Raw genomic sequence first — 26862 nt, forward strand, 5'->3', positions numbered from 1 at the left:
CGCCGTCGCCTCCCCGGCTCCTTGTGCGGGGCGTAGGGTGGGGAAAGCGCCCCCCGGGCCTCTGCGCCCTCAGTAAAGTGAGGCCCCTTCTGAGGGCCCGTTCGTGCCCTTAGTGGGTGCGGGGTGCTCGAGCCAGCGGAGAGGCACAGACACTGAGTGGCTGGCCTGGGGAAGCAGAGCGGCTGGACCCCCGGGGGCGGCCGGCGGAGGCGGGGCCTCGGGGGGGGGCGGGCCTACGTGGGGGCGGGCCCAGGGCGGGGGCGGGCCGAGACTGGGGCCGGCACCTGGGTGAGGTCGCACCGCCCCGCCCCCTTGCACTTCCGTGTGCCGCTGCGCGGGAGCGGGAGGCGGCGGACCTGGGATCTCTTGAGCGACCCCCGGCGTTCGCCCGCTGCGCCGAGGCCCGGGTGGTAACTCACCGGCCGCCGGGCCCGTCTGGGTCTGGCGCCCACCGACCCCTCTCCGGGAGCGCTCCCGCGAGCGGCGCCGAGAGCCGGACCCCAGCCACCGCGACCCCAGGCGCCTGGCCCTGCGCCCGGAGGTGAGTGCGGGCCGCCGTAGGATCGGGCCGTAGGATCGGGCTGCCCCGAGGGCGCGCCGTCCCTCCCTTCCCCTCCCCGCTCCGGTTCTCGTTTCCGAAACTAAGAAACTGAGCTCCGGCCGACGAAAGTCCCGCCGGTGCCTCCGTAACCCTGTCCGTCTGTCTGGCCCTTTGTCCAGTGGTGGGGGCCGAGGGGCTCTCATCCTTCTGCTCTCGGCCCCTCTCTACGCTAAATGTCCCCAGCGCCTCTGAGGGTCCGCTCCTCAGTTCCAAATTTCTCGAGCTCTCTATCAGTCCATCCGTCCCCACTCCCTTAGTGTTCCCCGTCCGCCTCTCCCTGGTCCCTATCTGTCTGCCCTTCGCCCTCCTGGCTCCCCATCACCCCATCCAACCCTGCCTCCTTCCACCCCCTAGATCCTGTCCTCTGGGAGCTGCGCCCCCGGCCCACGCTCGCCGCCCCCTGCCGCCGCCTCTTTTCTACCACGGGGCTGAGACCAGGCTATCCACTGGGCCTCGCCTCCCGCGCCTTGGAACCCTGTCCGGCCCAGCCGCCGCGGCGCCTCCTCGTCGCTTGCTCTCTTCTTTCACTCTCTGTGTCTTTCTCCCCATCTGTCTCCGGGCTGGGCGTGGCTCCAGACTCCACCATCCCCCCTCTTCCGTCCTACCCCTGCGCCCCCTCCTCCGGTGGTCCCTTCCCAGTCCAGATGCTTCCCCTTTAGGGGCCCAGCCAGGAGAGGGGAAGGGGTGGAGGAGAGGAGAGGTGAAGAGGCAAGAGACAGAATTGCCCCGCTTCCCCAACTCCCCTCTTCGTCCTTGTCAGGGAGGGCAGAGCCCACTGAGCCCCCACTTGAACCCGGTGAGAAGGATTTGGAGTGAGTAGGGGGACATTCCTCTCCCTTCTGGCCCCTACGCTATGCGCCTGGACCTTGTCGTCTTGTGCTCGGTTGCCTGTACCTGTCATGTAGGTATGTTGTATATCTGTGTCTCCTTGTATGTTTTTTTCCCGGGTCTGGGACTTGCTCCTGTGTGTCCTTTTAAACATGTGTGACTTGCCTGTGTGTATGTCTGTTTGGGGGTCCTGAAGCTCTTTGTGCTCTTTGCAGCTATGTATGGACTAGGTGTTTTGTCACCAGACTCCCCTCTATGTGTTGGGATGTGTGCCCATGTGCCTGGAGGGTCCTGTGTTGCACACTGGCTATGTCATGGTGACCCGCTAACCATGAATACATACAGCCTTCAGTGTTAGTGTCAGCCCCCCAGGCTCGTGGGTGTGGGGGTGGGTGTGCACGCGCACTTACATGTTCTCCGCGCTGAGCCACTGTGAGCAGGCTGACCTGGTCACTGAGAGAGGTGACTGGTCCCTTGGGTTTCCTTGTTCCTGCTGTGGATTGAGCTGGGGTGTGGTGGACAAGCCAATAGAGGGCAGTTGTGCGCGTGCGCGCGCGTGTGTGTGTGTGTGTGTGTGTGTGTGTGTGTGTGTGTGTGTGTGTGAGAGATGTGGAGGTGTTTGGACAGTTGTACTTGACTGTAGGGTGGTATGAGGGATCTGGTGTATGACAGGAGTTTGGCTGGGGGCGAGGCTAAGCGAATGACTGGTGGGAGACTCACACTGTGACTATATGAAATTGTGCAGATGTGTGCTTGGGGAGTCACTGTGATTGTGGGGAACCGAGAGTGCTTGGGCGTGGGTGTCAGTTGCAGAAGGAGGTGCAACAAGGTGTGTGTTGCCTGTGCCCTGAGGTGGCAGTGCTGGGAGGGAAGGTAAGAGCCCTTGTGTGTGTGCGCTCACGTGTGTATGTACATGTGGGAGGTCATGAGGTTGTGGATGTGCATGTGACACACTCAAGCCCAGCGCTGACTCCTGGGAAGATGGGGAAAACCCTCCATCTCTCACCTTCCTCCACTCTCTCAAGTTCACAGACACCCCAGGTCACAGTGTTGTGAGCAAGACCTTGGGCTTGATCCAAGAAAGATTTAAGCTCAAATACTGTGCCTTTTAAGAACAAGAGCCAGGAACTAGGCCTCTCTAAGGCGGTTTCCTTATCTGCAGAGTGGACAAAGTTGTGAGGACCAGAGGTCCTTTAGCCTTCGTCCATAGTGAAAGCTCAGCAGATGCTAAGTCTTGTTTGGTGAACACTTACCTCCCCTCAAATGTTGTTGTTGTCGTCATCATCATCATTGTTGTTGTTTAGTCACTAAGTCATGTCCGACTCATGCGACCCCATAAACTGTAGCCCGCCAGTCTCCTCTGTCCATGTGATTTCCCAAGCAAGAATACTGGAGTGGGTTGCCATTTCCTTCTCCAGAGGATCTTCCCCCACCCAGGGATCGAACCCGTGTCTCCTGCATTAGTAGGTCGATTCTTTACAACTGAGCCGCCAGGGAAGCCCCTCCGAACTGTAGAGTCCCCATTCTCCTGGGAGCTGGAGCTGCTAAAAGCCAAGGTAGCCCCAACCCAACTTCCTGCCCGTGATGTAGCTCTTGCCCCCTCCCATCCGCTTGGAGGGAAGATGGCTGACAGAGACCCTACCTGCATCCAGCCCTGTTGAGGCCAGCCCAGATGATACCCTCCACCAGTCTCAGCAGCAGCAATGGTGCTGGTGGAGGTGATTCGGAGCTGTGACCGCAGGGCACTGACACCGTTTAACTGGCACAGCTAATTGGAGTTTAAAATTAGAAATAAAGTGCAGACAAAAAGATAAAGCTCGAGGATGCCTTGGCCCGGAGGGAGTGGTGATGGGGGTCTTCAGTGGGAGGAGGGGCTTGCATCTGTGAAGGAGAATCTTTTGTGGAGACCTGGCCTGGCCTGCAGAGAAAGTGCTTAGGCCTTTCAGCAAGGAGACCTGGGGTATCCTGCTGCTTTTGCTGTTCCTTCCTTCTAGGATCTCTCTGGGCGTCTGTTTTTAAAGCTGTATAATGGGCACAATGGTAATGAGAAAATCATCTGAACTAGAAGGTACAAAACAAAAAATGAAAGTGTCATTGTTCGTTTGGCACGCCAGTGAGTTCAGTACAGCAGCCGGCACACCACATCATTGGAACCTTGCAACCACTTGAGACATCTCCCCACTTCAGAGAGGAGACAAACTGAGGCTCAGAGGAATTGCCCCAGGCCACAAAGCAGTGGTCCCTGATTGCACCGTAGGCCTCCAAGCCCACAGGGCAGGCTCTTGAAGACGAGAGGACTGGGGACAGCTGTTTTGCTGTGTCTGTAACCTGGAAATGCTCCAAGGGCTAAGACATAGTCTTCTGACCCCTAGCATGAAGTAGACACATAGCTGGTGCCCTGGAAAAGATGGCCCCAATGCCCCACTTCACAGAAGAGACAGCCAGGCCCAAAGAGGCCAAGGTCTCAGAACCAGACGAGGCTGACCCAGGCCTGTGTCAGCCTTGCTGGGGCTGACAGATGGGGAGAGCCTGTTTGGTGGCGCCTACCAGCTCAGCTGTTTTCTCTTGTTCTTGCAGGTCTGCCGGGAACTGGCCCAGGTGAGGACACAGGCCTGCTTCTGGTGGTGGTTGTGTGGCAGCGGTGGCAGCCAGGACTAGAGGCCGAGGGGATCTGGGAGCCTCAGGTAAGACTGGGTCCTTTTAGGCAGGTGGACAGATGGACAGTGTACAGGGATGGCCTTCCGCTTTGGGCTTCTCCCCTTCTGCCCTGGGCCTGGAGTCGGTATGGGGTTGGGGGTTGGTGCACACAGAGTCCTTAGTCTGGGTGTGGGGTGTGGGTGCCCAGGGAGGGTAGCAGTTTGCCCTCCCCCTGGAAGCTCCCTGCCTGAAAGTGGCTTCTGGCCCAGGGAAGGCTTTGGCCTTGGAGCTCAGAGACCTGGGGCCCACCGGTGTTTGGGTGCCAAGAGTGGTGACACGTGCCGGTCAGTCAGAGAGGAGGTGGTGTTTGAGCCAGAGTGAGAGTGGATATCAGCTTTTCCATGGCCTCTTTCTCTGCCTCAGGCTGTCCTCATCATCACACAGGGAAACTGACGTTTGCCCTGGGCCTTCTAGGAGTTGGACACAAGGTCTCCCAGCTCCTGGCACAACCAAACTCTTTGCCACATCCCCAGTTCCTCCTGTTTCCCTGGCCTTTTTGGAGCCAGAGGAGAGACCCAAAATCCCCAGTTTCAGGGTGCGCTGGGAGGCTGTACTCTCTCAGGTGCCTTATAAAGCTCAAAGTTCCCTCCTTTGGGTCACACTTGCCTCCTTCCACCTGCATGACAGTAAGAAGTGAAAGTTACCCTTTGGGTGTCCAGAGTCCACTGAACAGGATCCTGGGGGGCACTGGGGGCTGCTGAGGGTGGCAAAGATGTTCTTTCTGCCTAAAGTCCTTCCAGATCAACCCCTCAGTCCCACCCCTCCTGGCTCTCAGGCACCTACAGATCTTGAGGGTGAAGAGATGGTGGGGGCTGGGGTCCCCCTTGGAGGGAGGGCAGGACATCAGGGCTCTGGCTCTTGGAGTGGGAGTGGGGGCTGAACAAGGGCAGGGTCTATGCTGGGTTTTCTGTTTATTCAGTCTCTCCCCAAACTTGGTGGGCAGGGAGTGATGTGTCCTTGGTTGGCTGGGGAACTCTGCTATGTGAGGTCAGGGGTCCATTCCTGCCCACCACTGAGCCTCATTTCCTAAGAAGTCCAATTAATTAACCTTGAAGCCAGCCTACTTTCTGCTCTCAGAGGTCACCTACCTTGCCGGCATAGGCATATAAACACACACAGGGGTACAGAAGCTGAGCTGCACTCTGCCCCGATACCCACAAACCCACGAGTGCCTGCACACACACCACACATGCGCACACACGTACACAGGTGTTCACATGCACTCACTCGCAGGCACGCTGAAACACGCACACAGACGCTCACCCGCTCACCCAGTCATCCGTGCACTCAGACGCCTGCCCACACATACCACACTGTGCCCATTCTGGGTCAGGAAGGGGCGGGGGGTCCTTGGTCAGGGTCACAGCTCAGCCTGCATCTGGCACTGAGGGTGAGGTTTGAGGTGTAACCGTGACCACAGGCACTCCAGGGGACAGCGCCACCCTGGGAGGTGAGCTTTGCCCGGACATTTACCAGCTATCCCACCTGGGCCAGGCCCCCAGGCTGACCGGGCCTGGCATTGAGGGGGAGGGGGGATGAGTGCCGGGGAGGAGCCTTGTCAGCTGGGCCGTTTGTGGCTGCTGCCACAGAGGAGGAAGTGGGCTGTCTGTGGTCATGGGCCCAAGGTGCTCACAGGCGGGTGGGCGGTTCTATCAGCTTGTCTGTCCCCTGCAGTGTCCACGCCTGGTACACGCGGAGTTGCTGGGCCCCGGGGACTGGGAGGCAGGCAGGAGACTTCTCCCGGGGCAGTCTGTGCACTTTCCACGGCCTGGGCCCAAGGAGAAACCGTCTGAGGTGTTTCCGGAGGCCCACTTCCTCTGGGCTGCCCAGGAAGTGGTTTTAAAGTGGGACTGACCAGCTCTCCATCTGCGGCTCGCTCCGCCCCAGCCTGGCCCCCGAGGGGAACAGTGTCTGGACAGTGGATTAGGTCGACCGATCGGGCTTTCCACTGCCAGGGTTGGCCAGCCCAGGATGGAGACACAAGGAGGGGAGTGGGGATGCTGAGGCCATGGAGTCCCCCGCAGCCCCCATGACCCCAGCTCCTCCTTTCCTCCAAGCTGTAAGCCGAGGCTCAGAGCACAAGCTCTGGCAGGAAGGGCACCTTGTGTGTGAGAGATGCTGGGCTGCATCTCTGGGATTAGGCAGCTCTAAGTGGCTGTATGAATGGACCTGGGCAAGTGGCTTTGACTCCCAGTGCCTCAGTGTCCCCCCTCTGACACCTCAGACCACGACAGCATCCACCTTTACTGGGTTGTGCTGGAAACAACAGATGATTTATGCAAAGTAGCCAGCACTGTGACTGGCACACTGTTCATGTTTAAGGAGTAGCAGTGGTTTAGTTGCCAAGTCATGTCTGAGTCTTTGCAACCTCATGGACAGTAGCCCGCCAGGCTCCTCTGTCCATGTGATTTCCCAGGCAAGAATACTGGAGTGGGTGGTCATTTCCTTCTCCATGAAGAAGTAGAAACTGTAGTTATATAAAGCATGCAGCTCCCGGTTTTTGGTAACTGTTTGAAGAACAGCAAGTGGTACTGATGATGGGATTATTATCGGCTGATGGCCTGGGCACGGGCCCGGTGTCACAGGGCCGAGTAGCTGCGGAGCCTGACTGAGAAGCCAGATCTCAATTCTGCCTCCGGTGGCAACGCTGCAGGGTGGGGAGGGAGGGTTCTGTTGTTTCAATCGGTTCTGGGTCCTCCAAGGAGAAGAACACCAGGATGCAGCAGCTGTGCCCACTCAACGGCCCAGCCCTCTCCTGCTCTTCTCCCCCTCACTCCCTTTCAAAAGGAGAAAAACAGATCTCCTGACAAATGGATGCAGGGAAGGGAAAGGCAGGCGCAGCTGCCTGCTGCCCCCACAGGCCTCCCCCAGCCCCCTCCCCTGCTCTGGCCCCCTGCGGGACATGGGGCTTGGAAAAGCTGAGGCTGGTGGTGTGGGAGTGGCTGCTGAGCCCTCCTGCCAGCCTGCCTCCACTTGGGACCCTTGAAGTCGGTCTTTGGGCTCGGGAAGGAGGCGGACATGGGGGCTGATGGAGCCTGGAGGGGTGGGGAGAGCCGGAGATCCTCTCACACACATTCATGCACACATCCTCACCAGGTGGCAGCTGGTGGCAGGACCCTGCCTGTCCCAGGGACACGCAAAAGTCAGCCCTGTGAGGGGGTTGCTGAGCTTCGGCTTTTGCTAACCAGGGCCAAGGGGCTGGGGGCCTCAGGTGTTGAGGGGTAATGATGACATTGTAGTAGGCAGAGGTCAGAAGCCTAGAGGGTGGAAAGGGGCAGAGGCCTGGGCTGGGAGTGTAAGTAAGGGTCTCCTGAAGGTTTAGGAGCAAGACTTCTGCAGGCGTCGAGAAATCTGACTTCAAATCCTTGCTTGATATTTACTGGCTGTGTACTAAAGCTAGGGACTAGGCTGCTTGAAGGCTCAGTCATCCCATCTGTGAAATGGGCAGATCTAGGGGTGTGCATCAGAGATCTGAATGATGAGAAAGAGCCAGTGTGCGTTTTGGGAGAGGAGCAGGGAGACGAAACAGTGAGTTTGGAGGCTCCTGAGCAGAAAGGAACGTGGTTGTTTAGGGAACCAAAAATGGTTTGCTGGGGTTGGGGCTGAGGAGCAGGGTTGGGGTATGGCCAGAAGGTCAGGGAGAGGGGTCTGGGAAAAACCGGGGCCTTGAACAAGGGGTGACAAGATCTGCTGTACTGTCTTAGGAGATCTCTCTAGTCACTGGGGCAGAGGGACCTTGGGGGTTAGAGCAGAGGCTGGAGGGCAGTGAGCAGGCTGGTGCAGGCCTGGGGAAGGCGATGGTGCTGGGATGGGGTGGTGATGGAGAGAAGAGAGGACTTTGGGACAGATAGGAGGCAAAAGTGATAGCCTTGCTGTGGGGGGAGGAAGGGGAGGGTGGAAACGACCCCCAGGTGTCTGACCTGAGTGCTGATGCTGCTAGGAGACCAGGGCACTTGTATGGGGAAGGTGTTTGGATGTATTTGAGCACTTCCAGAGCATGGTGGAGTTGGGGATATTACAGTTTGGGAGGGTCTGGGCTGAAAGTGGAGACTTGAGAGTCGAGATGTAGCACGTAAAGCTGGGACTGAGGGGAGGAGAGAGTTCAGCAGGCCTTCAGTGGGCAAGTCCGAGAGGCCCTGGTTATAGGACTGGGATGCCTGTCCCTCGAAGGTCCCTGCCAAGGTGCCCATGAGGGTAGGTTGTGGTGGCTGAGCCACTGTTTTCACAACAGCCCCGGAAGCTTTGGATCATGTCTGTGGCTGTGTTGGGTAAACAGGCACACTGGAATAGCCAGTCGCCAAGGCCCGAGGCTGGAGCAAATATCTGCTAGAGGCAGGCTGTCAGGGCTGGGATCGGGGGGAGACAGGAGGAGAATTTCAGGGTCGTTCATTGTCAGAGCTGGAGAAAGCTGAGAGGTGTCCATTGTCAAGACAGGAGACTGAGGTCCTGAGAGAGACAGTAGCTGGCCTGGGGTCTGCCAGTGGACTCAGCTACCTTTGCCCCGCCTGGTCTCTTCTCAGAGCCGCAGAGCAGGGCATCATGGGGCTGTGTGGCTCTAGAGAGCCCCTTTCCCCACTGATCCAAGGAAGTTTGGAGGCCCCTGAGACTATAGGACAGCTGGAAAGGGGTGGTGGGGCAGGTGGGGAGGGGACATGGTGTGCGGATGATGGTGCTGACAAGGATGCCGCTGCAGCCCATGCTGAACCGTGGGCAGGCCACGATCACCCCCTTCACAGATAATGCCAGAGCACCTTGACCAAGGTCACAGGGCACCCAGGGCAGACACGTCCTGAACTAGACTTGCCCAGCCTAACCCAGCCCACACCCAGCCCCTGCTCTCTACTTCCTCTGTTCACTGCCCGCCATGGGATGGCACACCACAGTCCTGCCTCCCTCCAGCTTGCTCCCCATCACTAAAGTGGGAAGGCATCCTCGGGGCCCTGCTCGCCTCCTGGTGCTCTGCTGTGCTTAGTCGCTCAGTCACGTCCAACTCTTTAGGACCCCATGGACTGCAGCCCACCAGGCTCCTTTGTCTATGGAATTCTCCAGGCGAGAATACTGGAGTGGGTTGCCATGCCCTTCTCCAGGGGATCTTCCCACCCCAGGGATAGAACTCAGGTCTCCCACATTGCAGGCGGATTCTTCACCATCTGAGCCACCAGGGAAGAGATGGAGGCAAAAGCCTTAGATGGCCATCTCTCCTTCTCCCGAACACAAAGGCTACAGTTGACAACCAGGAAAACCATAGGGATTCTAGGAAAAGGTACACGGAGAGAGGGCTGGGGAGTGGTCTCTGGGGACTGGCAGAGGAGCCATTCCCTCCATTTAGCACTGGCCCTGTCTCCCTCAAAGCCAGACTCGCAGTTCTGGAGCTGGAAACAGAGAGTCCCCTCTCCTTTCCCCCGGGGACCACCCCGTTGAGTTCATGGCTTTGGGTGAATTACCGACTGTATCCTTGTCAGTTTCTTCCCAGTGAGTCTGGAGGTCCTGGACAGGGTGCCCGCACAGCTGCTCCACCTACAAAGGAGCACCGGCCCCTCCTTCTGTGCACCACCCCTGTATCTGCCCCTGTGACCCCCACCTGTTCCCAGCCTCCAAGGACCTCCACTCTTAAAAGGAGGAAGGCTACCCAGGGAGGAGCCTGACCGGCCCACTCCTTCCTCTGTGCACTTTGGACTTCGCCCGGGGCCGGGAGGGACTTTCTCCACCTCCCTCAGCGGGGGAAACCCAGCCTGCCTGACATCCAGCGGCCCTTCCCTCCCCTGTCCCCTGCCACTGGGCCCCAGCAACTGCAGTAGAAAAAGCCGCGTTGGGACTTTCTGGTGGCAGCCCGTCGTCAGGCACGTGTGGGTCCTTCCCAGCTTGTGAGTTGATCTCTGCCTGCCTGGAGTGTCTCCATTCCCGTGTGTACCTGTGTGTGCGCAGATCTCTCGGTGCTGGTGAATGAGGGTGTGAACGTCCCGTGTGATCTGTGTGGGCCTGGATGCCTGTCAACACGTGAGAGCCGCTGCACGGGGGTGTGTTTCTCAGTGTTTGTGCTACTCGGCTGTCACGGGAGTGTGTGAGTGCCTATGCTTACAGCTGTGCCTGTGTGCGGGTGAGGGTGGGTTCAGCTGCAAGCAGGGCTCCCCACATGTAACAGTGTGTTTGCTTTGGTGGGTGTGCCCATGTGTGCGCATGTGACGTTATTCCGAGAAAGGCCCAGACATACCCCCCTCCCCGGCTCCGCACAGAGGCCCCCTTGTTCTCAGTCTGGCTGTGAAGGGGCGCTTGTTTCTCCCTCAGGGGTACCTGGGGCCCTCCCTATGGCTGAACCCAGGGCTTCCCCAAACCTAGGGCCAGTTGAATGATTCAGGCCTGTACCACACAGGTCCTACAAGCCATACACGCCGGCAGGGGTGAGTGTGAGCCGGTAATAGACAGTGTCCCAAGACCTGCCCCTCTAATCCTTCCAGACCCTCTGGCTAGGTGGCCCCATGGCACGCTGGGCGTCTTTCCCTCTGAAGCCCTTCCTGACGTCCTCCCACCAACAGGCCCCTTTGGCCCCCGTTCCAGCCCAGCCCCTCTCCCTGCCTGCGGTCACGTCCTTCTCTAGAATGTGTGTCTGCATGTCCTCTGTCAGGCTGTAAGTTCCGTGGGTCTGGTGCGTCTTGTCACTGTGGCCCACTGGCTGGGTCTAAGGAGAGCTGAGGGTGACCTGGGGCCAGGCTGGGCCGTTGGAGCCCTAGAGCCAGCAGGCTATCATGTGCAGAATCTTGTGTCCCCAGGCATGGGTTTTCCTGCCGGGGAAAGCCAGGTCTTTCATTGGTTCTGAGGGAACAACAATGGCAAAAGGTTGAGTTGTGCTGCCCTGGCCCCTCCTCTGATTCTTGTCTGCGGGCCAGGTTGGCCAGCAGTGGAGGGGTTTAGTGTCCTCAGGGCAGTCAGATGTGTGGCCGGAGCTGGGAAGGCTGAGCTCCAGGCAGACGCCCAGGTCCTCCGCTGAATGTGATCCCAGACACCTGCCCAGGGAACCTCCCGGGGCCCGTGAGGTGGAGTTGCTGCTGACCTCCTCGAAAGCGGGGAAGAAAGGACTGGACTTTAGAGCAATCTGTAAAGATATGTAGGAATTCAGGGGGACATTCTGGCTGAGGGAACAGTTTGTGCAAAAGCACAGGGGAGCTGCAGAGGGAGGCATATGTTCACAGAGTAGCCAGGGGGTAAGATTTGAGGTGGCGAGCAGGCCAGGGCCAGGCTGAGAGGTGGGCGTTCTCCAGGAGGTTCCGAGCTGCGAGAAGAATGGAACAGGGAGGGACCGGGAATGGTGACAGGCAGGAAGGTCACTGGGGAAGAAGAGGACAGTCCACAGTGATTGGGGTCTCAGCTGGGGGATAAGGTGCTAGTCCTGACCTGCGGTAGGGGGAGCATGTCTCCTGCTCTGGGACTTGCCCATGACCTGAGACTGTGGCTCGTCCTCCTTCCAGGATGTGGGGGCTGGGGGCACAGGCCCAAGGGGAAGGCCCTTGGAAGAGCTTTGCTAGCCCTTCCCTCCCCCACCTCCTTTTCTTGCTGAGCCCATTTCCTGGGTTGTGAAACCCCTGTGGCCTCTTAAACTTGCTTCCGTCTGGGAAGGCCATCTGGGGAAGCCAGCCTCCCAGCTGAACTGCTGTCTGCCTGCCTGCCTGCCCTGCCTGCCGGCCTGCCTGCCCGCCCGCCTGCCTGCCCTGCCCGGCAGCTTCTGCCACGCCCAGGCCCGTCGCTCTGTTGCAACCCTACCAGGGCCAGCCCTGCTCCCTGCTGCCATCACACTGCCTCTCTCATTCCTTCCCTTCCACTACCTGGGCTTCCTGGGTCCTCCTCCCTCTGGTCACCCCTCAGGACTGATGTGGCCTGGACTCTGAGCTCCCCCCAGGCAGGGTTTGCATCCCCAGAGGTCCTAGGCCAATACTGCTCCACTTTGCTTTGCTCCTGCCACCACCGGCCTTGACTGTCAGCAGGTGGTGCTTTTCGTGGGAAGGTGGCAGGGGCCTCCCCGAGCTGGGCAGGTGTGTGAGGGGAGGGAGGGTGGCATGGGAGGAGAGTATTTCTTACTCCTGAGGGGTCCGTTCAAGGGAGCCAGAGCCTAGACTCACCAGAGCCTCATCTGATCCTGCTCACCCTGGCTTTGCTTGACCTTAGCCTGCCTCCTCTTGTTCCCCTGGCTGACATGGAGAGGGACCCTCCCTTTATGTTTCACACTATCCCCTAAAAGTCTGCCCGAGGCCTCTCTTCTCGGGCTCTGCTTTGCTCCTTGGTCCAGCAGGCATCCCCCTGTGGCCTGAGAGGCAGAACCAAATGCCAGGGAAGGACTAGGGTGGAAGGGAACCAGCTGAATCTAGGGACCAGGGAACCTTTATGGCAGGACCCCGTCCTCAGTTTCCCCCTGTGTATAATGAGGAGATGGACAGGTCAGTTTCTGAAGGCCCATCTCTTGGGAGATATTTTGGTTTGATAGGTTTTATTTTTTGCCTCTAACAAAATGGTTACATGTGATTGTTGTAGAAAAATGAGAAAGCTCATCCTTGTTCCTGAGAACGCCCTTCGGGCCGTGTTCCCATTTGCCCCCTTTGCTTACTGGAACACACTCACACTCACACACACACACACACACACAGGGATGTACAATGTGCACAATCGTTCTCCATGCACCAGTAACTTCGGCTGGCGTAGTCACTCTGGTTACCTTGAGGTCAGCCTTGCCCACTGCCCCTGACTTGCTGGGAGCAGATATCCACTGCCCTGGAGTAGGCGGGCTGCCTGCTCTGGCCTGGCCCAGTACCACCTTTCCTTACCTGTGGGCTGCAGTCTAGGGCAGGGTGGGGAGCAGGGCCAGCAAGCCCTCATCCCTTGAGGCTGGGATCCAGTTAGGTCTTCCCCAGGTTTTGAGAACTGGAGTTTGGGCCAAGTGTCTGGGACAGGAGAAGTAGTCGCAGTTCAGGAGTCTGTACCCACCTTCTTTGTACAGTAGTGGGAGGGTCCCCAAGGTAAGGCCTGGAGGGGGTTGGGTGGTCAAGCATAGGAGACTTGTCTTCTGGTCCCCTCACCCCCTTATTTACTCTACCCTCACAGATGTGTTTCTCTACACTGCTCCCAGCACATTTATCTATCTCTACCTTTGTCCCCTCTTGCCTTTCATCTCCTCTTCCTGACATGGCAGACCAGGAAGAATGTGGGCTGCAACATCAGATAGGCCTGGATTCAGATCCTCCTTCTAGCACTTACTAGTAGTGTGATCTTGGGCAAATCACTTAGCCTCTCTGAGCCTGTTTCTTCATCAGTAAATTACCCACTTCTGGGATCTACACAAGGATAAAATGAGTTAATTCCATTAGAAGCTTGATCTGGTGTGTGTTGGCCTCAGAGAAGGATGACTTTTTTTTTTTTTTTAATTTTATCTTTTTTTTAGACCCTTTTTAAAAAATTCTTAATTGAAGAATAATCACTTTACAGTGTTGCATTGGTTTCCGCCATACATTAACATCAATCAGCCATGCATATATCCCCTCCCTCTTGAACCCTCCCTCCCACCTCCCATCCCATCCCATTCCAGGCCACCCCTCTTGGTTGTCACAGAGCACCAGGTTGAGCTCCCTGTGTTGTATACCAGATTCCCACTGGCTATCTACGTTACATGTGGTAATGTATATGTTTCAATGCTACTTTCTCAATTCGTCCCACTCTCCTTTCCCCAGTGTCCACAAGTCTGTTCTCTGTGTTTCTATTGCTGCCGTACAAATAGGTTCATCAGTACCATTTTTCTAGATTCGGTACATATGCATTAATATACAATATTTGTTTTTCTCTTTTTGTATTATTTCACTCTGTTAAACAGGCTCTGGGTTCATCCACCTCACTAGATCTGACTCAGATTCATTCCTTCTTATGGCTGAGTAATATTCCATTGTATATATGTATACAACTTCTTTACCCATTCACCTGTCAATGGACATCTAGGTTGCTTCCACATCCTGACTGTTGTAAGTACTGCTGCAGTGAACATTGTGGTACATGTGTCTTTTAGAATGGTTTTCTCAGGATACATGCCCAGTTGTGGAGTTGGGTCACATGGTAGTTTTATTCCTAGTTTTTAAAGAAATCTCCATATTGTTTTCCATAATGATTTCATCAATTTATATTCCCACCAACAGTGTAAGAGGGTTCCCTTTTCTCCACACCCTGCCCAGCATTTATTGTTTGTGGATTTTTTGATGATGGCCGTTCTGACCAATGTGGGGTGATACCTCATTGTAGTTTTGATTTGCGTTTCTCTAATATGTGATATTGAGCATTTTTTCATGTGTCTATTAGCCATCTGTATGGAAGGATGATCTTTTTTTTTCTAAGTGAGGGCACTGATTCACACCCAGGACCTTTGACCCCAAGTCCAGTGCTCTCTGCTTCAAAGGGCTGCCTCTGTTGTGGGCTAGAGAAGCAGGAGAGTAGAGACAGGTGGTCGGGAAGGGCCTGGCTGGCTTCGGCTGGCTCCAAGGAGCTGGTCCCCATGGAGGCCTGTGTGGAGTCCACCCCCTGCTGCCTCTGGGGGCCTGCAGACCAGGGATGAGGTTGAGCCAGCAGCCTTCCTCTGGGGCCTGTGGACCTGAGCCAATTTGCATGAGGGCTATAAATAGTTGGCTCACCTTGTTTTTTGTGCCATCACTCCACCCCCTGGCCTTCCCACCAGTGTTCAGATGCTCTGCAAGGTGGGTGAGTGACTCTAGCTCCGCTGTGCAGGGAGCCCCATGTGCCAGGGCCCAAGACCTCTCTTAGGGTCTCATGGTGATCGATGGAAGGTGATGTCTGCTTACAGTGTCTCTCTTCCTCCGGGGATCCACACAGTGCGGTTGGGGCGGAGATGGTGTTGGAACCTGGCTGGGGCCTGTGCTCTAGTTTCAGTCCTAGGTAGTTGGGGCTAGGTGACATCACCCTGGGTTACTGCCAGGTAGCCCCAGGGCAGCCCGTGGTCCTCTTCCTCATGACGCTGCGGTCGGGCTGTGCAGGTTTGGGGCCAGGACAGGGCCCACTGTGGTTGTGGTTTTCCCTCCAGTGGCTTCTAACTGACTGCAAGCACCAGCTGTTCTGAGTGCTGCAGAACTGGAGGGCAGGCTGATAACTGTCTCTGCTGTGGTCCTGTGGACGGCTGGCTCCTGCTAGGGGACCCAGAGCCCATGGGCCACCTGGACTGGGCCCTGAGGGGAGTGGGGTGTGGGTGGGGGAGAGGAGGAGCCAGCCTGCAGGCGCTGAGCCCATTGGCCCCTTCAGGATGAGCAGCTCCATTCTTGGAGACTTCAGTTTTCCTCTCTGAGAGGTAGGGTCAGTTATCAGGACTGTCTTCCCGGGCTACTAGGGGCCTGAAGACCTGGATGTGGTGAGGATGTTAGTGTACTTTGTAAGCTGTGAAGGATGGTGCACAGAGGAAAGAGGGCTGCTATTAGCAAGAAGAAGTGATAGTGGGAAGAGGCCCCCACCCTGAGTCTTGTGGGGTTGGTGTTGGCTGTACAAGTTCGCATCAATGCAGCAGCCCTCCAGCAAGGCACTGTGCCTCATCTGGGGGATGGGGGTGACCAAGACTTGGGCCAGGTGACTCTCAGAGTGCCCCCGCCAGGACTGTTGGGAAGCCTGAGGCTGAGCCATGTCTGCTGAGGGTCAGGCCCTGGAATGTGGTTGCAGACACGAGGCAAGTGTGTGCTGTGTTGAGGTCATGCTGATCCTTCCGGAACCCCAGACCACACAGGGTGACAGGAGGAGCGCAATAGCCTTTTGCTTAGAAATTTGAGACCCTCACCCGGGCTCCGACATGCACTCCCAGCCAGGCCTGTGCAGCTCACCGTCCACTGCAGCACTGACTGTGTACCCACCGCCTGCCACCCACTCACACGTCCTCACAGGCACACACATCATGTCCGTGGAGTCACACCCACATGTATGGCCGCCCCCCCTTCCCCTAACACCAGCTTGCATACTCATGCGTGCTTGGGGCGCAGGGAGGAGGCGGCAGCAGCCCACAGATGGCTTTCCCTCCCTGCCTGCTAAGTGGTCAGTGCGGCTGGTCTCAGACGTGAGCTCACACACCCACGCTCACTCCTTCTAAGTAGGAGCCAGGCCCGGGCAAGGGACATGGTGGAGTCTGCCCTGCCTGGCCCCTCTTCTGTATTCTGGTGGCTGGCTTCAGAGGACTGGCTGGACCATTGGGCTGGGCTGCAGGCTGAGGTCAGAGTTTCCTGTGAGCTCATCTGGGCTTGGAACTCCCAGCGGACCTGGCTGCTGCTCTGCGGCCATGTGGAGGAGCTGGGGGAGACGTCCCGGGGCCAAGGTGGTGTTGTCTATGCAGACAGGCATGTGTGGCGGGGGGATAGGGGTACATGTCTTAGTCTGCCTCTGTGCCATCTTATGTTCAGGATGGAGCAAGGCTGTGTATATGTGGATATACACGAGTGAGCATTCCTGCAGCCACGGTGGTGGAGCTCCCCTCTACGGACCCTGGACCCTGAGCCAGTGTCTGGGCAGGTGTATGAGTGTGCACCTGTGGGCTTGCACAGCTGAGCATCCTCCACAATGACAAGCCAAAAGACCCTCAGGGTCACCTGTCATGACCATTGATTTGAGTGTGAGGAATGGGGGCATGTGGGGCCAATGTGTGTGGTATAATAAGCAAATTCACATTATGTTTAATATTAAAATAGTTTTATATTTGGGAAAAATTTAGTTTAAGAGTGCAGGCAACTTTCCAGGTAGGCGAGAGGCGCCTGAACCCAAGGGGCTTGGGTTCAGAAGTGTCAGGCATACCGATCTGGGTGGGGCTTTTCACTACCCTGGTCCCAGACGAAATGGGGACTTAATTAGTAGAATCCCATCTTTAGGTTCTGCTTCATCCTCAGAATTTCAGTTTCCTGTAGGGAAAGTGGGGGTGATCATCTTGACCCTGGCTGTCTACTTGGGTGCTATGCTCAGTCGCTAAGTTGTGTTGGACTCTTTGTGACTCCATGGTCTGTAGCTCACCAGGCTCCTCTGTCCATGGGATTTCCCAGGCAAGAATACTGGAGTGGGTTGCCATTTGCTTCTCCAGGGGATCTTTATGACCCAGGGATCAACTTGTGTTTCCTGCACTGTAGGTAGATTCTTTACCACTGAGCCATCAGGGAAGCCCTGTCTGCCTAGGTAGTTATGAGCAAACACCAAACTATGAAAACCAAGCAGGGCTGCAGGGGGCAAGGAGGATGGGGTACTGTCCTTCCCATCTTGGCTGCCACTGAGGTGCTGGAGCCCAGCATATACTCGGTACCTGCACATAGTAGGTGCCTAGCCATTGACTATTAAAGAAGGCATTGAATGACTGACTCTCCAAATAAATAAGGTGGAAGTCACAGGCTCACATGTCTCCAGGGCCCAGGTAGGATTTGGAGAGAAGTGTAAGCAGGGCTTTGAACTAGAGTGAACTGGCAGGGGTGCTCAACCAAGGGGGGGGTGCCAGCCAGATATTGCCCAGTGGGCCTGATGTTACACCTTCCAGTTTCATCAGGGAAGTCACAAATGTCGTCTTACGTAAAACTTAGTTTTAATATTGGCAACTAGGACTAGTGCTTTTAAGGACCATGTGGAAGCTCTGAGGGGAGTGGGAACCTGACCACCCTCCCTGGGCTGTGCCTACAGCCTGCCTCAGGTCTTCTGTCTCCGCAGCCCCACTGCAGGCCCCAACATGGCACCGTTCCTGCGCATCTCCTTCAACTCCTACGAGCTGGGCTCCCTGAAAGCCGCGGACGAGGCAAGCCAGCCCTTCTGTGCTGTGAAGATGAAGGAGGCTCTCAGCACAGGTAGGGCTGGAGGCTGGACCCCACCCATTTTGCAGTCACTGGCAACAGGGAATTGCCAGTGGGGCAGGGAATTCAGAGCCAGGAGGCAACGGCAGTGGAAGGAATTATCTTGTTCTAGAACGTTTGAGGGATCCTTCTCTTCCTTGTCCTCATCTCCCTGCCCAGCTCACCTGGCAGTGCAGGACAGTAGAAACTACTCACTGCCTATAGGACCTCCTGCACTGGCTACATGGAACCTTCTCTGGAGTCCAGAGCTTCTGGTTCCTCCCCATTGGTTGTTTTGCCAAGAATGGGCTCCTTGCAGGAGCTCCATGTGTCCATCTGTGCCAGGCCCTGTGCTGGGAACAGAGGACACTGCCATGCTCCAAGGCTGACCAGGCTCTGCCCTCATGGGGCTCACAGTCAGGTGGGGGAGCCAGACAGTGAATCTTGTGATAAGGAAATCCAGACGAGGTACCATCCCAGGCTGCAGTCAGGAAGGGCTTCCTGGAAGAAGCAGACATCTCACATCATTCCTGCTTGCTTCTGTCCTTGCCTGGTGAACCCTGGCTCATCCTTTAGGTCTCAGCTAAGCTGTCTCTTCCTTTAGGAAGCCTTCCCTGACCCTTAGGCTGGGGCAGGCCACCTGACCATGGGTAGGTCTAGACCCACTGACATTACTCTCTTCAGTCTTTTCACAGCTATGATTTAATATTCACTTGAGGGGTGAACTGATTCATGTCTCTGCCTAGAACTGGGGCTCTAGGACAGGCACATGACATGTCCAGTATCATGGCTGGTGTGTGGGAGCCCACAGCAGTATTCACTGAGTGAATGCATAAGGGAAGGCGACATCTAAGAGGGGCTGGAGGAAGAGGGTCACAGGAAAAGGAAATAGCAAGAACAAAGGCCCAGGGGCGCCCTCAGGGAACGGCCAGTGTTTCTGTGTTCTGGAATAGATCATGAGTGAGATGGTGAGGCGTGCAGAGCACAGTCGTGAGGGCTGAGGCATGGCGACCTGGGCCCTTGGGGAGAGAGCAGGCAGATTCCGCAGGATGCAAGGCCACGGGGAGGTCAGGGAGGGAGGGGCGGAGGGGCCCTCGCCCGACCTCTCCTGCCGGCCCACTGCAGAGCGCGGGAAGACGCTGGTGCAGAAGAAACCCACGATGTACCCCGAGTGGAGGTCCACATTCGACGCCCACGTCTACGAGGGCCGCGTCATCCAGGTCGTGCTGATGCGGGCCGCCGAAGAGCCGCTGTCCGAGGCGACAGTGGGTGTGTCCGTGCTGGCCGAGCGCTGCAAGAAGAACAATGGCAAAGCCGAGTTCTGGGTGAGGAGCGCAGCACAACATGGGTGGGCAAAGGGAGCGGGGAGGGCCAAGGGCACCCCAGGCTCCAGCCACCAACAACCTGGGTTTGAATCCTGGTCCTGCGAGTCATCAGATCCTTAGCTTCTCTGAGTCCGTTTCTGAATCTGTAAAAGGAGAAGCTGCTAAAGAGACCTACCTTGGGGTCAGTTGTTCGAAGGAATGAAAAGCTGAGGGTGAAGGGCTTACTGCAGCACCTGGCCCCCAGACAGCTCTCAAGAGAGCCCTCCTGATGTTGTGGCTGATTTTTTCCCTTTTAATTTTGCAAAGGCAGGATGTACAGAGTTAAACATCTCAAGCTGTCCAAAAGGGCAGCTCCTGGCTCCAACACCAGGCCCCAGGCCCCACTTCCCAGAGGCCCCCATTGTTCCCAGTTCTGTTTGGAATCTTCGCAGATATTCCAGGGCCAGGCAGGCACTGGGGAACACCAGTTACGATCTTCCACAGCAAAGGAGTGGGGAGCAGGATCATAGCCTGCCACTCACCTACCCAAACCTGGACTTTGCACCTACATGTGGCCGTGTGTCCCTTGTGGCCACAGGATCCCCATGCTGGCAGAGCATCCCTACCCCCTGGGGTTACACGTGGGCTCCTGCAGCCAAGATGCACCCCCCCACCCCCAGGAAAGACCCTGTGACCATGGAGACTCTGCTCAGCCTCCAGTGAGGGGTGAAGGAACTGGCCAGGACAGAGGTTGACCTGGGGCTGCACCCAGTCTTGAATAATCAGGCAGAGACACCTCGTGTGTCTGTCCAGTGCCCCAGCGGACACAGTCGGGCTCCAGGTCTGGGGAAGCTGAGGGCCCTGCCCTGAGGACCAGCCAGTCTGTGTGAGGAGACTGGCCACAGAGAGAACCAGCACTGTTTCAGTGCGCGTGTGCCTATGTATATCTGGGGGGGCGGGGAGGGGTACCTACATTCTAAGATCCTTGTGAAGGGAGTGGCCGGGGTTGAGGGTGGGGAGTTTCCCTTCCCACTCTGTTCCCAGGGCCATGTGGCCAAGCTGGGTGTGGGCTGGATCCTTTCACTTCCCCAAATGTAATAATACCCCAGGATGAGGGTGGGGGCGGGGCTCAGGGGTGGGGCCCTGCCCACTCTGGGCAGACAGGTGGCCGGCCGGAGGCCAGGACTCCCTGGGCCTTGAGGGACCAACCATGGGGGCGGGTTCTGAGTCTGGCTTGGCCCAGGCCCGCCCTCATTGACTCCCCCACCCTCACCCCTGCAGCTGGACTTGCAACCCCAGGCCAAGGTGTTGATGTCAGTGCAGTATTTCCTGGAAGACGTAGGTAAGCCCCTCCCTACCTGGGCTGGGGATGGAGGTTCAGAGGCCAGAATGGAGGTTTAGGGAAGCACCTTCCATCAGTGGTCTGGCTGGGACTGCCCCGGGAGGGACTGAAAGGGTAAGGCCCCTCCCAAGGGCCAGGGTTGACTTCTCTACTCACTGGCCCCCAGATTGCAAGCAGTCTATGCGGGGTGAAGACGAGGCCAAGTTCCCAACGATGAACCGCCGTGGAGCTATCAAACAGGCCAAAATTCACTATATCAGGAACCACGAGTTCATCGCCACCTTCTTTGGGCAGCCCACATTCTGCTCCGTGTGCAGAGAGTTTGTTTGGTGAGACTGGTTGTGCCCACCGGGGTGGGGCAGCGGGGAAGGAGGGCCCCCATCCCTGGCCTTTCCCATACTCACCCAGACTGGCCACTTGCCTTTCAGGGGTCTCAACAAGCAAGGCTACAAGTGCAGGCGTAAGTGTCTCCACGGCCCGGTGTGTACTTAACCTCTCTGTGCCTCAGTTTCTTCATCTGTGAAATGGGGATAGTAGAGTCATTGTGAAGACCAGATGGGATAAAATACGTAAAGCTGTGTTCTGAGTGTGAGTGGTGCACTGTAAGCATCCCGTGTAAGAAGTCTTGTCCTTCCTCCGCTGCTGTGCATGTGTGCCTGAGGGTCTCTGTGTAGGGGTGCATCTGTGTGTGTGTGGGAGGCTGGGTTAGAGGATGAGAGAGCTTAGGAGCTGTGTGCCGTCCTGGACCACAACAAGGACTCCCCTGCTTCCAGTTCGCAGTGCCAGCCCCACCCCATCCTTCCCTTCTGCCCCACTCCCTGCCCACCGAGACTCCTTGAGCCTTCCCTAATCTCTGAGGACTCCCCACCCCAGATCAGCCTGTCCTCCTTGCCCCATCCTTCCCAGGCTCCTCCCACAGGGACTGGCGGGAGGAGAGAAAAATCAAGCTCCGGGGCCGAGGCCTCTGTGGAGTGAGGGTGTGGGTGGTCGGGGAGAACGGTGGCTTTGTGTAGAGGGCAGGACTGGGCCGGCGGGCGCCAGCTCACAGACTCTGCCCTTCCTGGGCCTTCCCGTCCCCCTCCTGGGCCTGTGCCTCCTCAAGAATGTAATGCTGCCATCCACAAGAAATGCATCGACAAGATCATCGGCCGGTGTACAGGCACTGCAGCCAACAGTCGGGACACCATAGTGAGGCTGGGCCCAGGGCAGGGGTCGGGGGGTGGCGGGGATCCAAGCTGTCCCCACCCCTTCCCTGTCGGGTCTCCCTTCCTCCCTGTTTTCCTTCATCCTTCCTTCTCCTGGGTTGACCCCTGGGATCCCTGGATTTCCCATTCCCTATGGGGCCCTCTTGGGAAATCTACCATGTGTGGGGTTGGGTTGGGGAGAGTTAGTGGGGAGGAAGGGGCTGGAGCTGGCATGTGAGCTTTGACCTGTGACCCTGCATCCCAGTTCCAGAAAGAACGTTTCAACATCGACATGCCGCACCGGTTCAAGGTTTATAACTACATGAGCCCCACCTTCTGTGACCACTGTGGCAGCCTGCTCTGGGGGCTGGTGAAGCAGGGATTAAAGTGTGAAGGTGCATGCGGCGGGGGCGGGGGTGGGAAGGGTGGGAACCATGACCAGCTGAGGTTGCCTTTGCTGCCTCACTTGGGGAATCTCACGTGGGTGAGGCCTCCTGGCCCTTCCCCACTGGCCCAACTGACTACCCTTTACTGCTGTGAGACCATCAGAAGGTGGCCCCACTGCTCTAAGCTCCATGTCTTCCATTATAAAATGGGGCTTAGAGTCAAGTTGGCCCCAGTCACTTAGAAGAACGGTGCTGAAGGTGCTCAGTTGGAGGGGCCTGTCTCAGCAGCTTAAAACACGCTCCTCACTGGCCCTCTCCTGACCTCCAGCTTCACTGTAGCAAGAGACCTCTGGAGGAAAAGGGACTTCTCTAGTTTGTCCCAGACATTTGTTTTTTATTTTTTAAGTAAGAAAAGATTTGTGGTGATGATTTCAGATACATCTTTTTCTAAAGGCAGGAAACCCAGCAGACCTTGCCCTCCTTTCTCCTCCGTCCCTCCCCGCCCTACTGGCTGCCAGCCTGGGCCAGAGCCCTGATGGTCTGCTTCTCTTCCCACCACAGACTGTGGCATGAACGTGCATCACAAGTGCCAGACGAAAGTAGCCAACCTCTGTGGCATCAACCAAAAGCTCTTGGCCGAGGCCTTGAACCAAGTTAGCCAGGTGGGCAGGCACTGTGGGGAGCTTGGACAGAGGGTCTTGGGGTTGGGGACCAGTCCAGGCTCATGCTCACTCCTGGGGGGTGAACTGCAGTGAGGGGCATTTATACCTAAGACCCCACTTCTGAAAGACCCATTTCAAGGTCTGGCCATTAGAAAGTGGTGGGCTTGTTCTCTTAAGATATTAGTTATTCAAGCAGTGCTCTGAGGGTGAACCTGGAGGACTGCAAGTTTGGAACTCTTGGAACTAAAGCCTTTATATGTTTATGTTTTGTGTGTGTGTGTTTGGGTATGTGGGTGAAGCTTGAAGGATGTCACAAAACTTTAAAATTGTAGAATCTATCACAAGTGAAGGAAAACAACCACCACAACAAAAAATAAGTCTAGGTTCTATTAAGTGGTTGGGTGGGTAGGATTCAATTTCCAAAACTTTTGTTTGTAACCAGTGCCTTTCAGACCTCCAAGGCATCTCTGTGCTAGAAGTGTGTGTATGTGTGTCTCTGTGTGTACTCTCTTGCTCACATGCACCACCTAGGCGTCCTGGGCTCTGCCCCTCGCTGTCCCCCATTGGTATTGAGGGTGGAGTTATGGATGGTTGGGGTCCTCCCTCTGGGTTGGGAGTTCTGACCATGCTATGACCTCTGGGTGCCTCCCCACCAACCCCCACCTCCTCCTCCAGAGATCTTTAAAGAAGGAATCAGAGGCCCAAGAGACTGTTGGGATCTACCAGAATTTTGAGAAAAAGCCAGGAGTCTCTGGAGATGATGTCGCAGGTAAAGCTATGCCCATGCCTTCCAAGAAGGCCCCTCCCCTCCCCCGCCAGCATGGGACCCTGTCTCCCCACACAGTCGAACGTGCCTGTAGAGGAGGCCCCTCCGTTGGGAGGGATCCAGCAGGGCAGGGCCACCCTCTGGGCCTCCGGGCAGAGACCAGAGTCGGAAGCGGCCATGTCTCGGCAGAAACTGGGACCTACGGCAAGATCTGGGAGAGCAGCACCAAGTGCAGCATTGACAACTTCACCTTCGTCAAGGTCCTGGGCAAAGGCAGCTTCGGGAAGGTGAGAGCCCCATGGCCCCGGGGCAGGCAGCCTGAGCCACCTGAGCCCAGAATCCCGGGGACGCCTGCTTCCCACCCTCCCTGTCTGCTTCCCGGTGGGGTGGGGCCACGCACCCTGGACTTGGTTCTGGCCCTCCCCCGCTCAGCACCCCTGTTACATCCATCAGGTGCTGCTCGCAGAGCTGAAGGGCAAAAAGGAATTCTTCGCCATCAAGGCTCTCAAGAAAGACGTGGTCTTGATCGATGACGACGTGGAGTGCACCATGGTGGAGAAGCGTGTGCTGGCGCTCGCCGGGGATCATCCATTTCTCACCCATCTCTTCTGCACCTTCCAGACCAAGGTGCCTGGCCCACCCACTGTCAATGCCCCTGGCCCACAGCCCTCCTCAGTTGCTCAGCTCAGGGCCGCATCTCCCGTTGAGACTCGCCAGAACAGGGCCCCTTCTTCTTCCTCAGATCACTTAAGGCAGGGCTGAGTTCCCCCGTCCTCAGATGTCTCCGGGCAGGGCCATTCTTCCCCCCGCAGGTCCCCCAGGGCAGAGTTGTTCCCTGCTTCCTGTTAGGGCCTGCCCCTGGTGATCCTGTCAGGGTGCCTGCCTTTGCTTTCTGTCCCTCTGCTCACCATCCTCCCACCCCACTGTCCCCACTGCAGGACCACCTGTTCTTTGTGATGGAGTTCCTCAATGGGGGCGACCTGATGTACCACATCCAGGACAAAGGCCGCTTCGAGCTCTCCCGTGCCACGTACGTGAGGCCCCATGGGGGGAAGAGCCCTCTGCCCGCCTGCCTTCCATTCCTTCTCCTTGGCCCCTGGAGAAGCTAGGCTGGGCTGGAGCTGGGGTTGGAGAGACTTGGGGTGGCCAGGGCCATCCCCCGCCCGGTGTGGGAAGCCAGGGGTGGTGGGTGAGCTGTGGCTGGGAACCCAGCCTGGTCATATGCCAGATCCTGTCCCCTCCTTGGGCCTCAGCCAGGTGGGGATCTTGTTCAAGGCAGGACCCAGGTGGGTGGCCCTTAAACCTGCATGCACCGCTAAACTGTGTGTGTGCACATAGGCATATCTGTATAAATGCATACACTCTTAGGACAGAGAATGGTCTCCTTTGGAGCTTTTTCCTTCTTAATTTTTTTTCCTGTCTTGGCTACCAGCCCCTACTTGCCCAACACAAGATGTACTTGATGAGGCCCAGGTTGTCTGTGAAGTTATGCGCAGCATTTCCTGTCCCTGGGGGGACAGAAGAAGACCTAGGGAGAAGCAGGGGCTGCTCACAGAAATCTCAGGACACTGTATGTGTGTGTGTTGTCTCATCCAGGTTTTATGCGGCTGAGATAGTCTGTGGACTACAGTTTCTGCACCAGAAAGGGATCATTTACAGGTGCGGGGATCGGGAGATGGGGGGTGTTTAGGAGGGGAGGCCCCAACCCCATCATATCCTCTGAAGTGCTCTGAATGGGGCCCGGTCCAGCTGTGGCCCCATCTCTGCATGGAGTCGGTCTTTTAGTTGGGTATTTGCCTAAACCACCTACTCCATTGCTAGAATTCCTTGTGGCCCCTTAGCTGAGGCTGGCACAGCTCCAGGGACTGGGAACTCCCCAAGCATACTCAGTGCCAGGCAGGGAGCGCAGCACTGACTGGTATGGTGTCTCCCTCACTATGGAGTCTCCCTCTAAAGCCCCATCCGAGCACTCTGAACTTCCACCCATAGGGATTGGTTTCATAAATTCTCACCCAACAAATGACAGTCCTATCCTGCCATTCATATGTATCTATGCCAAAGGATGAGGCCAGACTCTGTGCTGTTGTGGGATGATGCCACGGGATGTCGTCAAGTGGAAAACCAATCCATGGGACAGTGTGTGCTGAGTACTAGGGTCCAGGCTTTAAAAGGTGGTGTGAGATGCACATTATAACATGCAGTCCATGCCTAGACTCACTCTAGGGAAGTAGGATGGTATGTGTCGAACACACAGTAGTCAGCTTGCAGGAAGCACTTGTATTTAGCACTTCTTTGCCCTCCTCTTCCTCATTCCCCCATCCCTGTGGGAGAATGCTAGACTACCAGTGGGGATATGGGAGGGAGCTGCCTGGAGGAGGGGAGTGGGCCCTAATGACTAGTCCTCCTGTCCTTTCCCCGCAGGGACCTCAAGCTGGACAATGTGTTGCTGGACCACACCGGCCACATCAAGATTGCCGACTTCGGCATGTGCAAGGAGAACATGTCCGGGGACAAACAGGCCAGCACCTTCTGCGGCACCCCTGACTACATCGCCCCCGAGGTGAGCGGCACCCTCCCAGCCCCGGCCAACACCTTGCCTCCACAGGGCGGGCATGACTGGTGATGTCTGAGCCGCAACTGGGAGGCTGAGGAGATCCGGCCGGGGCTTGTATTCCGGGGCCCCCTCAGCTCCTACACTTTGTCTGCTCCAGATCCTTCAGGGCCTGAAATACTCGTTCTCCGTGGACTGGTGGTCCTTCGGAGTCCTTCTGTACGAGATGCTCATTGGTCAGTCCCCCTTCCATGGTGATGATGAGGACGAACTCTTCGAGTCCATCCGGGTTGACTCACCGTACTATCCTCGCTGGATCACCAGGGAGTCCAAGGACATCCTGGAGAAGGTGGGAGGCCCTGGGCGGGGCTGGCCAGGGTGGGGGCTGGCAGATACCAGGTCTTGGGAGTGCCAGAAGCCCCCTGTCTCAGGGATGGTGGCCTCACCGATGCTCTGGTCCTCACCCACCCAGGGGAGTCACCCTCCTGCTGCGATCCCAGGACCTCCTGTCTGGGTTCCCTGCGCTGAGTCAGTCTGGCATGGAAGTGACAGGCTTGGGGTCAGGAGATAGACGGACCCTAGGCTAAACTCTGAGTCTGTCTCCTTATCTACAAAATGAGGCTAGGAGAGAACCTTTCTCACAGACTTCTGGCAGGGGGGAAACATAAATGTGTGATGCTCAGGCCTGTGCCAGGCAGACGGTAAACACCCAGTAAATGACCACTGCTTT

General features: G+C 56.9%; 1 protein-coding gene across 3 annotated transcripts in view; it reads left to right on the top strand.

Moving 5' to 3' along the window:
- The first annotated feature begins 264 nt into the window (after nucleotides 1-264).
- Nucleotides 265-26862, top strand: part of PRKCD (protein kinase C delta) — a 29981-nt gene continuing 3383 nt past the window's right edge. The window contains exons 1-17 of one of the 3 annotated variants that reach the window (XM_043442976.1): nucleotides 265-541; nucleotides 4007-4113; nucleotides 17792-17952; nucleotides 19063-19262; nucleotides 20523-20583; nucleotides 20750-20912; nucleotides 21012-21043; nucleotides 21686-21771; nucleotides 22033-22162; nucleotides 22715-22815; nucleotides 23491-23584; nucleotides 23771-23868; nucleotides 24035-24208; nucleotides 24520-24611; nucleotides 25178-25240; nucleotides 26003-26141; nucleotides 26293-26481. In XM_043442976.1, the coding sequence (XP_043298911.1) occupies nucleotides 17838-17952; nucleotides 19063-19262; nucleotides 20523-20583; nucleotides 20750-20912; nucleotides 21012-21043; nucleotides 21686-21771; nucleotides 22033-22162; nucleotides 22715-22815; nucleotides 23491-23584; nucleotides 23771-23868; nucleotides 24035-24208; nucleotides 24520-24611; nucleotides 25178-25240; nucleotides 26003-26141; nucleotides 26293-26481 (1737 nt within the window). In that variant the 5' untranslated portion in view covers nucleotides 265-541; nucleotides 4007-4113; nucleotides 17792-17837. Of the gene's footprint in view, nucleotides 542-4006; nucleotides 4114-9862; nucleotides 9991-17791; nucleotides 17953-19062; nucleotides 19263-20522; nucleotides 20584-20749; nucleotides 20913-21011; nucleotides 21044-21685; nucleotides 21772-22032; nucleotides 22163-22714; nucleotides 22816-23490; nucleotides 23585-23770; nucleotides 23869-24034; nucleotides 24209-24519; nucleotides 24612-25177; nucleotides 25241-26002; nucleotides 26142-26292; nucleotides 26482-26862 lie in introns of those variants that run through there. The other 2 variants (XM_043442975.1, XM_043442977.1) reach the window with 2 other exon arrangements.

Source organism: Cervus canadensis, chromosome 22 (assembly GCF_019320065.1).
Source record: "Cervus canadensis isolate Bull #8, Minnesota chromosome 22, ASM1932006v1, whole genome shotgun sequence".
In the NCBI taxonomy this organism is placed as follows: domain Eukaryota; kingdom Metazoa; phylum Chordata; class Mammalia; order Artiodactyla; family Cervidae; genus Cervus; species Cervus canadensis.